The sequence below is a fragment of the Habropoda laboriosa genome, unplaced genomic scaffold, assembly GCF_001263275.1.
Source record: "Habropoda laboriosa isolate 0110345459 unplaced genomic scaffold, ASM126327v1 scaffold556, whole genome shotgun sequence".
Classification (NCBI taxonomy): Eukaryota; Metazoa; Arthropoda; class Insecta; order Hymenoptera; family Apidae; genus Habropoda; species Habropoda laboriosa.
The window spans coordinates 258074-271066 of record NW_017100653.1 but is presented as its reverse complement, the minus strand read 5'-3'; the positions used below and the strand labels follow the sequence as shown (position 1 = coordinate 271066).

Below are 12993 nucleotides of genomic sequence, written 5' to 3'. Positions count from 1 at the left end.
ATATTTTCGTTCATTGTAACGCAGAAAAACAAAAAGAACATCCAATTGTATAACGATCCAATTTTTTCCTGTTGCTCTATCTCGTGCGAACAATTTGCATACGAGATGAATTGATTTTATACGAGGCTTCGAAGGAGGGTAATACGCGAATAAATAGACGCGTCATTAGTTCTGGGAAATGTGGAATAAACAACGTTCAAACAACGGAGCGTGAATGAAGTACACCGAAACACTGGTACCGCACTGAAAAGGCAAACATAAACGCGCTCGGTTATGTCAAAAATCAGGCTAGGCAATAACGAGTCGCGCGCATGGCTCCGATAATTATTTTTCATCCCTGGCTATTTCGATTCTCTTTTTTACCTCTTCTTTTTTTTTTTTAATATTTGCTTCCGCTAACGATGCCCCGCCAGTATTACTGTGTATTGATCAAACACGAGATCCGACAGAACGAGGCCGATGAATTTCGAACAATCGCGATCTCGTTACGCGTAAACTGGATTGTAACATTTGCTCCAATAGAAAAATCATTTCTCGGCAAGTAGGTACATACCTACTTTTCTTATCGCGATGTCGCTCTTCAATTCGACTAATTACGCGACACGTAACGTAGAACAACCGAGGTCTCCACCGGACGGGAGAAATTTGCTGTCGAAAATTCGTATTAAAGCTGACCCAGTAATTATGCAGGTAATGGTCGCGCTCGCCAATTTTCCTACGGCTGTTTGACGCGACACACAGGATTTATCGCGATCCCTTGTCGCGAAGCGATCAACGCTCGGTTACGCGACGCGATTCCAGCCGGATTCGTGGGACAAAACCGGATGTTTTTCCGCTCGACTGCTGCGAAATTTCCCCGATTCAAGCGGATCGAACAAATCGAGGAGATGGAGAGAGAGAGAGAGAGAGAAAGAAAAAATGGAGACCGAAAGGCACAGATCGTTCGAAACGCTGATTTCGAGGTCCAGGTTTAATCATGCGACACGCCCGTGACCAGTTGATTAGAACTAGTCACCGAGAATTTCGTGTTTAATTACATCGAGCAGCCCGCTTCCGCAAACATGCAGTTCATATTGCACCCGTGCTCGACGCGCTTCGAAAGCGATCAGCCACCAGCTGCCTACTTTAACGTTTCGAATTGCTCTCGATTGTAAATATTGAACACCGCCTGTCCGTCTCTTGTATGAAGAATGCAAAGGCCTCAAAGAGGCGAAGCGTAAGCTGCGAGGATATTGTAATTGGATGTTTGTTTTTTTTTTTTATTCGAAAGATTGCTTCTTCTTGAACTTTATTAAGAATTCCTTGTTTTTTTAAAGGTGGTAGATTGATTTTGGTGAATTAGAAAGCAAGTTCTTGGACCACTATTTTGCATTAATTAGATGGCGAATGGTGACATGTAATTGGTTCTTGAGCTTGGTAGAATGTTAATTAAATTCATTTTGCAATATTGACAGAATATAAATGGGAATAAACAGTGGAAAATATGCAATGAATATGTAAAATTAACCACTGACAATATAAATAAGATCCTCGAAAGAAATTCAGATATCTCGGATGTCTGACCAGTGTCTTATTCTACTTACACGCGTTATTCGCGTGTATTCGTTTAAAATTGTAAAAGAAGACTTTTTTGGAAGATCAGCATAATCCTTATATTTTAATCTCTCGATTTTACAAAGGATATCAAAAATTAACAACATTTGGACGATAAAAAATCATAAAAAGTATGTAATTACTGTTCTCAGGTCGAAATGACTGGATTGACAGGAATTATCAAGTTCGATCACCAAGGATTCCGTTCGGACTTCATTCTGGATATCATCGAACTGAATAACAAGGAGGGATTGAAGAAGATCGGGACATGGAACAGCACGAAAGGCATAAATTTCACGAGAAGTTACAAAGAGGAGTACACTCAGATCGTGGAAAATCTTCAGAACAAAACTTTCATCGTGACGACCATATTGGTGAGTGATTGCGAAGAATACTCGCGTTGCTTTAAATTTCTCTGTAAATTAAGCGCGATAAATTCCAATTCTACGAAACACTTAAACCACACGTGTGTAATAAATGTGACAAACGTGCGAGCTGTGCAGATTATAATATAAAGAATACGAGCTTTACGATACCAGGAAAATTTCTGTAAAATGTTTCGCCGCCGTTATAAAACCGGGAAAATCAAGAGAGCCAAGCAACCGTGCTCTTCTCATTAAACTGGGAATTTTAAATTCATAGCTAATTTAGTTATCCATTCACAAACGGGAGAGAGACTATATTACGTACAGATTCATTTTCTCAGTCACTGTACCGCACCCTTCAAACCTCATGTGCAAGCAGAAACGTTTACATTAATCCTTAAATGAACAGAAATTAACGTACACACGTATCTAAGCATCACCCACACACACGATACACCCTGAAAAACCTGAGGTCCACTTTTCAAAGTACGCAAAACACCGACATTTCAGGCTCGTTTCAATCAACTAAAGTGATTTTCTCAAATCTGGCTGCACTCTAGATTTGAAAAAACTTCTCCTCTCGTCTAAGCTGCTTCACCGTGGCGGCCACGTAAATCATTCGTGTATCGTTAAAATCCCGACTGTTTGTTTTTCCGGAATGAAAAGGAAACAGAAACGGAGTTGAACGAACGCCACGCGGAAGCGAGAAACTTCCTTTTCCTTTTTCCTTCGCCGTCCTCTCGCCAGCTCGTTAGCTTTTTTCCTTTTTCTCCTGCTCCTCCTCTCCCCTCCGGTTACTTTCTCTACTCTCTCTTCCTCTTTGTCCGTTCCTGCGGAGAAGAAGAAAGTCGGCCGGGGATACGCGATTTAATTGAAGCCCTCGCGGCGCAGGCCGACCGGCCGCGTTACTTATTCTCGCGCTAATTGCGGCGACAAGTAATGCACTGCTCGCGAATGTATTAACTGGCTGGAAAGTTCAGCCGGGGGAGAAGTGTCTGGCGGACGAGGACGTCGAGTTTCGCGGTGCGCAGCCACGAAGATAAGGGTGCTCGTCGCCGAGGACCAAGGAGACCGGTGCGACGCCGCTTGCAAACTTAAACAATCTAACGCCCGGCCTCTTTAAACGTCTAAGCGTTCTGTATTTACGGCTGATATTAATCGGATTTCCCGCGGACGTGCTTGAATAACGAGCCATGTTAATTCGCCGCGCACTCCAAAGTCGCGCCCGAGTTTCCGGCGCTCTCTTTAAGTCTGGCATTAGATGGTCTGGCAAATTGCACAGTCCGACGGGGTCGCGATTTTTCGTCCACGTTTCGAGAGTTTTCGCGAATTAATCGGCGGTGTACGCGGGAGAATTTTAAAGGTAGACGGAACGATAAGAAATTTAACCCTTTCGTTACCACTGCGTAGTTCTACAGTTACTAGTTCACCTTTTTTGTAGCTTTTTTTTATCAAGTATTGTACTTCGTGTACGAAGAAGAGTTTTGTCTGCATTTTGCAAATTTTGTTCAGACTTCTACGCGGTATGAAAACTTTATTTAACTATATCGACGAATTTGTAATTTTTCAAAATTGCTACGTGTATTTGCCTGAGTTAATTCGTGTAATAAATGTTTCTGTGTAACTCTTAAAAAATTTGTAGTTCAAAACGTTATTTTTTTTTAAATATATAAAAGGATTTTTATGAATTTCAATGTCGCCTCTTATCAGCATATTTTGATTTAAGAAATAAAGTCGCACGTCAAACATGAAACTTAATTAAAATTTTCAATTAAGGTGATCATTGGTAAACACGAGATACCTCGAGCTTTAAGTATAGCGTACTAACTCTACCTTCGTCGTTTTTAATCGCGATTACGTGTTTCCGTATCACGAGCTGCTGACCGAGTTTTTCCGAAAATCGGCCACGCACGTTCCCCACATCAATTTCCGCGAGCCTCCTCCGAAATTCCTCGTCAGTGCCGGCATTTAGTTACCACATTTCGCGTAAACGCGTCATTTCACAAGCGACACGCGGAATTCTAAACTCGTGGGCCTTTCAACCGGCACGTATTCGCAATCCCCAAATAACTCCGCAATTTTTTCCATTCTCTCAACTGGGCAGTGTATCGTCGGTTCTTTCTCTTCGATCGAAGAAAGAAAGAAAAAGATCCCGTTGACATGAGAACGCAATCCTTTCATTTGCGAGCACGTGAATATGCGTATTGAATTCGCGATCGCCGAAAATCACGACTGCGTTAATTAACCGGCATTGCAGCGTGAAAATAGCTCAAGTGCGAGTACAGAATTATCATGTTCGTCGAGTTACGAAGCCTGGGCGAATGTGAAATTTCGTAGAGTCAGCTTTCGTTGCATTTCATTGCCTCCTATGATCACACATTTATTTATATTCGCATTCACAAATTTATTTGAATATGTTCGTAACGCGTCTTGTAGGGAATTGTCTATAATTTCGGAGTTCTCACTTTCAGAGTTTTCAATTATGTTACACTCTGTGTAAGATTCTTTCCTGAGCATATTTTAGTCCGAAATTAATACATTTCTTTAAACCCTAATTAATGTGAAAACTGAAACAAAGTTACGCGTTCGTTGTTTGAAGAGTACGAGTACAAAGTTAGCTTAATTTAATCGTCCAAAAAAATTAAAAATTATTTTGCACTACATTTTGCACTATTAATTTAACGAGTTTCATAATAATTCAAACATATTCCTTTTCTGTATAAAAAACAAATACACATATTTCGAGTTCGAACGCTCTCGAGTCACGTGTAAATCAGTGGACAGCAAATGTGTCAAGACACATGTACCCACACTTCTCGTATTCATCTCCTTACTAATCTCCTTCGCTAATTCAACGACCGCGGTATGCTTCTTTCACACACGAAGATCTAGTTACCACGTGATACATAGAGGAATTCGTAGAATTGCGTATCCGATTAGTGACATGAGGTCATTACCTCGTAGAGCGCACCGTACTGCATGAGGAAGGACTCGAGCGAGAAGCTCACCGGAAACGCACAGTTCGAGGGTTACAGCGTCGACTTGATTTTCGAGATATCAAGGATCCTCGGCTTCAATTACACGTTCCGTCTGGTGCCGGACGGACGGTACGGCTCTTACAACAAGAAAACGAAAGAGTGGGACGGTATGATGAAAGAACTGCTCGATCAGAAGGCAGACCTAGCGATCGCCGATCTCACTATCACGTACGATCGAGAGCAAGCGGTCGACTTCACCATGCCTTTCATGAACCTAGGTGAGCCCCGACTGTGTTTGATCAACGACTACGCTCTCTACCTTCGCCAATCGCGGGGGATTGATTTAACGACCGCTAAAACCTATATGCGAGAGATCTCTCGGCTGCGTGGTTCCGCGATTTTTGATAACCTCGCGGTTCAACGAATCCCCGGGGGAAGATCCACGTGAGATTTCTCGCATAGAAGCGGCGGAAAATTTGAATCACGATGATCGGGATGGGAATTGATCAATCTGCAAGCGAATTCGCGGATTATTATTTTTATTCTTCCTCAAAGGCGCTACTTTGGTTTTGCTCGGTAAAACGAGATTCAGCCGGAGTCGTATCAAATATTTAGCTTGGGCGTCGTGTTACCTTCGGGAAGCTACGAAGCATGATTGATATTTTCAAAATTATTCTAACCTATATTTTTTTTAAACACTCTCACGTTTATTATCAATACTATTACTATTATTATTGTAACGTCTTTCTTGCATCGACAATAAAATAATAAAAGTGTAAAGTTGACTGTCAGTTTATTAAATTTGAACATTATCTAAAGTTTATTAAATTTCAATTATATCAAATTAAAACAGTTCACTAAACGATCAAACGTAGCTTGAGCAATTTAGTTTAATTCTTGCGAAACACGGAGTAGACAATTTTCTTTTTTATTGGATCACCAATTATTTCAATCATTTTATCGTACTCATGTTGCGTCCACTAAAAATAAAACTCTAATTCCTGAATTTTACGACGGATTTACCACGTGCGATCTGAAATTTTCAGGGATCAGCATACTGTATCGTAAGCCTATAAAGCAGCCGCCGAATCTGTTCTCGTTCCTCAGCCCGCTCAGCCTCGACGTTTGGATTTATATGGCGACAGCTTATCTGGGCGTCTCTGTGCTTCTCTTCATACTCGCCAGGCAAGTGAATCCATTTTGCCAAGCTCCGATAAAAATATTGTACCGGCACCGGTGAAATTTCGTATCGGAACGATCCGATGGGAACACGAATCCCCTCGCCTAACATACTTCGCTCCGCTCGATCAGACTTCCGTCACTCAACGGAACACGACACATTTTCCCCCGCGTGATTCTCCGGATACGGGAACAATACCGATTAAAACCGCGGATTAAATTGATCATTATTCGCGATACAAGCTCCTCTTCTTTCAATCGCTTCGGATATTTAAATACACGCGCAACTTCCGCTATCTACGAGGAGAAATTTACAAAGCGGGAATAGAATTTCTACGGCACGTTTCTCTTCCTAGACGATCCTTCCGATACAAGTCCGTTTAATTCCGCGGTGTTCGCGCTTAAAAAGGGCGGCAATTCTAATTTCACGGATACGAGTCGAATACGACCGAGTCCGGTTACGCGAACAAAAGGGGAATAAGATCGGATAGAAGGAAGGAACGGACGGAATAAGCTAACTTGTCGCATTCCGTTCGACCTCTTTTTCCCTACTCGCCACGCGGCTAATCTTCATACGTAAATGGCGAACGATCCGGTGGAAGACAGATGCGTTCAGCTGAAAAAAAAAAAACAAACAAACAAATAAAGAAAAAGGAAACAGACGTTGTCTAGAGTTGATCAGTTTAGATTCACCCCGTACGAGTGGTACAATCCTCATCCGTGCAACAAAAACCCGGACCATCTGGAGAATCGCTTCAAGCTGCTCAACTGCATGTGGTTCACCATCGGATCCTTAATGCGGCAGGGCTGTGACATTCTGCCCAAGTAAGCCGTTAGATTGGCATCACGGTCGCTTGAACGTCGTTATTCTGTTCTTCTTCTTCTTCTTTTTTTTTTCTTACGTCCCTGTGTTCCCTTTTTTTTTTTCTTGGTTTCTTCTTACGTTTTTTCCCTTTTTGTCTATTTAACTCGTTTTACTTTCTCTTCTGTTTTCGTTGATTGTTTTCTCCCTCTCCATTGGTTTCGTTCGTTCACTGCCGTTACCTTCTGCATACCTGGTTTCGTTGTGTATCCGATCTAAAACCACCGTTTGTTCTCTTCTCTCTCTCCCGTCATTTGGACGGGCGTATCGTCGACTGAACGCATGTTAATCGAAAACCGACGACTACGTAACCAACTACGATCCACTTTTCGTTACCATTTACTTGTTCGCCGCGTCCCACGAACTCACAGCCCCAGAAACAAACGTGCTCGTTTAGGCGGACCAAGTAGGGACGAATTATTTAGCGGAACGGACCTGTCACAGCGTTCACAGTCTGTTTCGTTCGGGTTACTCTCGCTGTCGCGATTTAGACCAGTTCCCGAGTATCGCGAGCTGAACGCGTCGCGGAACGAAGAAGGAGTGTTCTTTTTCTTTAAGGGGAGATCGTTGAGCAAATATTTTCAATTTATCGTTGGAGAGATTTAGTTTGGAAATATTTGGAATTGTGAAGTAGGATGAATATGTAAGCCGAGGTGATCGAAAGATTTTTATGGAGAAATCAAAATGAAGATAAATGTTCCTTTGAGGGAGGAAGAAAGCGGGAGTTGAACGAAAAGCTTCCGGTGAAGATATAAAAATTTAATTCGTTTTCCTCAAAGTATTTTATTGTGTCGCGGAAAGATTTTTATGGCTCTTCGGTAGTAAAACTGATTCTGATGCACTTATTTTAGTGGGGAAGGTATAAAAAAAGGGACGGGGATTAAGGTTTGCCTGGCGATCTCTCCTTAACGTGTCTAGTATTTACAAGACTTAAGTGAATATCGATTAACGAGCGGACGTACGATTCTCAGAGTCGTAGATACGTTTCGGACCTAAAAGAAACATCACGTATGCGACAATTTCTACATGAGTTCTTAAAAAACACTGTCTACTAATTACTGATAACGTTGTTTCACAGTACCGCAATAACCGATAAGATCAGCGATAAAAATCGAATAATGTAGTCGATGAAAAAGTATTCTTATTCCTCTACTTTTAGAATTACAAATGAAAGCCACACGGAAGGGCCTTAAAACTTTAATTTTACAATACTAATACCTGGTAGCGATTTTTTAACAATATTCGACAATATTCTGATACTCTGAATGAAAGTAAGTCGTTAAGATGGTGATTTATTTAGTCTTCGATCAGTTTACAGAAAAAAAATATGTACAGTTCCATTTAGAAAAAAGATTGCAGCACGCGTCAAACAAAGAACGTACAACACGGTTTAATTTCGCGTGAAGCCCCCTCGATATTTTCCCCAGAAAAAGCCCGCTGCACCCCTTAAAAACTGCTATCAAGCAGCAACAAGAAAAAACGAAGAAAAGAAGGATGCAAAATCCCCGGAAGAAAAAGAGAGCGAAAGAAAGAAAAAAATCCGGCGGTGACCTTAATGTCTCCTTAACGTCTCAACCTAAATCTCCCCGAATCCTCCGCAAAGCCGCGCAACTTCCATGCAGGAACCGTTCCCTTGTAATTCTAAAAAAACAGAGGAACCATTTCGAGCGGTAAAGTTGGCCGGTTTGGTACCTATATATAGAGGGAGAGCCGATCAGAAGGACAAATCGAACCGGTGGAATCGGACGAATCGGAGGCCTCCCCGGGGGTGACATGCATCGATCGTCTCCGTGGTGTCGCGCGCGTTCTGCGACTCTGAGGTCTAATCCTCTCCCTTCTCCTTTCACGTGTCTGCAGGTTCAGCCCCTACGAGTGGGAGAATCCCCATCCGTGCAACGGACAGTCCGAGGTCCTCGAGAACGAGTTCACCCTGATGAACTCGCTCTGGTTCACCATAGGCTCGCTCATGCAGCAAGGCTCTGATATAGCGCCGAAGTAAGTGAAACGAAGAAAACACAGCCAGCCAAGAGCAACGTAATAATAAACGATATAGCATCCTCTCTACACACGTTTCTCTCTCTCTGTGTGTGTGTACGTATCTCTATACGCGTCAGATCATTTCCGTTCGATTCGTCTCGTGAATTACCTCTCCGAAGCAACAACACAGAGAACCAGATAAAGAGAGAGAGAGAGAGAGAGAAAGCTAGATAGAGATAGAGATTCTCGAGCGTTTCAACTAGTTAACTATAGTCGCGAACGATTCACCTGGGTACACAAGGTGATAGAAGTTTAGCAAAAGGGCTGAGAGAGAGGGATGGGGCGGGGAAAGGGGAATATAGAGAACGAGATTCGGGGCCGTAGGTGCTACCCAGTGTTATGTAACGATAGCCTGGATATGCTATATCGTAGGCTTGCTGCAACCGATCACGTTCGCGTGTTGAAACTTGCCGACGTGCTTTGCTATCGCTAGCGCTACCGCTCTGTCTCGTCGACAGCGACACGGACGACAACAAAGACGACAAAGACGTTTCGTTTAATGGAAGTTGTTGCTGCTCCCCAGAGTGCCCCGTAAGAAGCTGATACCGCGAAGTAACCGGGAAACGATGCACCGTGAAAGGTCCGATAAGTTGGGTTGAAACTTCACGGTGGTGAAGCCGCCACCGCCACCGTATAACAGTTCAGACGTCGCGAATCGACGATTCCGTTTTCTCCGTTGAAAACGTTTAACACGTTCGAGAATCATACGTGGAATTCGCGTGGATTTATCAGACGAGTGAATAAAGCGACGCGACAGTTCGATACGAGTTCTGGTATTGACGAACAGAGTAAATTTTTTTTTTTTTTATGGGAAGCAGCAACAGCTTTTTAACCGCGCGGAACATCCAAACACTTTCCAAACATTCGTCGGATGAGAGAATTCATCATTTTCGTTATCCGAGACTTCCTACGATACGGCCCCTATCCTCGAACGGTTATCGTAGTTTCTATTTTATTCAGATTGGCATTTAGTTCACTGTTATGCGTAGTAGATTGGACAAAGAGATTGTGTGAGATGCATGAAATTGTTTCACGTAGAAGCTTGGTGTGTCTAATTCCTTTGACGCATTTAGACCATGTAGATATATTGGTTTAACGTAGTTTTAAGCTCAATACTGATAACTTTGTACATGTACATACACTACCGCTCATGGAAGTATGGACACTTGGGAATTAAAAGAAAGGATAAATGCAGGAATTGCTTAATACAAAATAATTTTATTTTTGGTCAGTTCTTTCCTTGATAAACATCAAAATTAACGAATTATGCATAAATAATGCAACAAAAACGAATTAAGGACTTTTAAAATGAAATTTTCGTCAAAAAATCCTCCTTTGGCGAAGTGTCCATACTTCCATGAGCGGCAGTGTATGTATATGTATCGTGATACGATGCTGTTTGAAATACAATTACGAAGCAGAAATAGAAAAAAAAAGAGATTAGACTTACGTGCATAAGCCTATATACTCTACAATCGAGAACTTCGTAGCGATACTTCAAACGCGACGGCGTACGTTCCAAGATATCGAGATTCGATCTTTCAACAAATACGAAGCGCGGGCGCTTACTTTAAATTCATACGGGAGAGGAGACGACGCGCGTTCGAATAGCATCCAGGAAATTCCGACTGCACCGGCCGAATTCTTCTTTCCCAGGGCCGTGTCAACTCGCATAGTGGCGGGCATGTGGTGGTTCTTCACTTTGATCATGATCTCTTCGTACACTGCCAACTTGGCCGCGTTCCTCACCGTCGAGAGGATGGATTCGCCGATCGAGAGCGCGGAGGATCTCGCCAAGCAGACGAAAATCAAATACGGCGCTCTCAAAGGAGGGAGCACCGCGGCCTTTTTTAGGGTAAGATCGCATGAATATCTTACCAACGCTATACACGTGACCACGTAATCATTTCGTCGAGATTTCCTCCCGTGGTCCTTGAATACCAAATATGCGGCGTTCGCGATAGAATCGCGTCGATTGTTTCGTGAAAAGGCGGAGTCTGGAGTACGCTGTTTTAAACGCGAGACTTGCTCCTTTCAAGAGGTTTCAGATCGAGACGGAGTTTGAAGTGAGAAAAGTTACGGTGAAACGTGGATTTTACTCAAATTCGAGTGATTTTTTTTTTAGGAATTAAAACACGAGAAAGTATCAGAAAATATTAATACAGCATTCGAGGTAGGAGCAGTTAGTGAATAGATAACATAACGCTAATTTGAGCATTTAGATCATTTTTTAGCAAAAAGGAATTCAACAACGAGGGAAGAATTATGAAATTTGTCGAATCTCCTGAATCCTTTTTTGATTAATAAAAATTACACTTGATTACGTTATTGTGGTTTAAAGTTCCATTTATGAATTCGCCATTTCACGTGCAACGATCTATTGCGTTATTTTCCTTCATCGACGAATCGTGTGCTATATGTCAAATAACACGCAGAAATTGTATCGGAGGGAATTCTACAGGGAGTGTAGCTGGGGAAGAAACGAGGAGGAAAGCGGGAGAAAGCGCGTGTTGCTTGAGAAAACATCGCAGCCATTACTTAACGCTAATTCTCGTTTAATTTCGGTATTATGAAACTTTATTACGACAGATTACACAAGAAGAGGGGAACGAACGGAAGCTTCCCTGTCTCTAGAGATGTGTTTTTCGAATATTTTAATTCAACGATGAGCAACCCGTGGTTCGCCCAAGTTGCTTCCGCGACCAATTTCAATCGGCTAAAGTGAAAATTATTTGCGTTTAGCGCGATACGTGAATCTATGAAATCATTTGTCTGCATTTTTCAGCTGTAGGTTAAATTCCTCTTTATTCGAATATATCGATTATCTATACTTCGCTTACTTAAAATTCTCCTTAAAAAATTAATCGCCACTTTTATCGATGCATTCTTCGTTATCCATGTTAAAAATAAAAATTCCACCCTATAAATTGATAATTTTCAGATTGATAAATTGCATTTATCAATTTTGGCCATCTGCAAAAAAGGGTTGTAATTCACAACTATTCACAGAATACACTTGGAATTTTTCGATAAATCCTTACACAAACATCTCAAGCTCTGGAAATTTCAAGGAAACCGCTGCACGTCGTGGATGGTTAATCTTCAAGCGAGGATAACAGCGAAGCAAAGTTTCCCGCCGACCAAAGATGAAACCGCCACGCATCAAAACGTATCGATCGTGGTTACAGTGGGGGGGTTGTTCTCCATGATTTCCATGGAACCGCAGACGGGTGGTGACGGGCGTAATAGGCCTCCTTGAAGATTAACCAATTTCGATCGACGTTCCATCGTTTAATGGCACGCGTGCTCGACCATGAAATTCCTGGCCTGATCTAGGATTCCAATTTCTCGACGTACCAGCGCATGTGGTCCTTCATGGATTCAGCAAAGCCGACCGTATTTACAACGAGCAACGTCGAGGGCGTGGAACGGGTGATCAAGGGTAAAGGCAGCTACGCGTTCCTAATGGAATCCACTTCTATCGAATACGTAATCGAGAGGAACTGCGATCTCACCCAAGTCGGCGGCCTCTTGGACTCGAAAGGATACGGCATAGCGATGCCGCCAAGTAAGTGCAATTTCTGGCCAACACCAGGGCCACCAGTCGTCACGCGATACGGTACAAACTCCGCGTGTCGGTTCTCGATTCGAGTGTTAGCCGATTAAACACGGTCGAATAGCCCACGACGAGATAGAGACGCGCGAGCCAGAGAGCTATTCCGGCCGATCGACGGGAACATCCTTGATTTATGGTCCCACGGTAAACGGCGTCGAATCGGAAAGATAATTTTTCACGTTCGTCGGGTAGGATTTATGGGGGAATTAGAAGGACACGGGCTCTCGCGTTCGTTCCACGGAAATTTTGACCAATTTATGGTAAATATTCCGCTCGGCGCGGGGAAACGATCGATCGATCGAGATCGTTCGACGGAGATCGTTTTACTCGGGTCCTTCGAAAATGAGGTTGAAATTCTGTGGG

The 12993-nt window shown here is 42.7% G+C and overlaps 1 protein-coding gene across 1 annotated transcript in view; it reads left to right on the top strand.

Annotated features, from left to right (window-relative positions):
- LOC108576817 (glutamate receptor ionotropic, kainate 2-like) overlaps nucleotides 1–12993 on the top strand; it is a gene marked incomplete at its 5' end in the record, with an annotated part of 60636 nt that overhangs the window by 26761 nt on the left and 20882 nt on the right. The window contains 7 exons of the mRNA XM_017939878.1: nucleotides 1746–1967; nucleotides 4923–5214; nucleotides 5983–6125; nucleotides 6777–6940; nucleotides 8835–8972; nucleotides 10671–10869; nucleotides 12351–12582. Coding sequence (XP_017795367.1) covers nucleotides 1746–1967; nucleotides 4923–5214; nucleotides 5983–6125; nucleotides 6777–6940; nucleotides 8835–8972; nucleotides 10671–10869; nucleotides 12351–12582 — 1390 coding nt within the window. The remainder of the gene's footprint in view (nucleotides 1–1745; nucleotides 1968–4922; nucleotides 5215–5982; nucleotides 6126–6776; nucleotides 6941–8834; nucleotides 8973–10670; nucleotides 10870–12350; nucleotides 12583–12993) is intronic.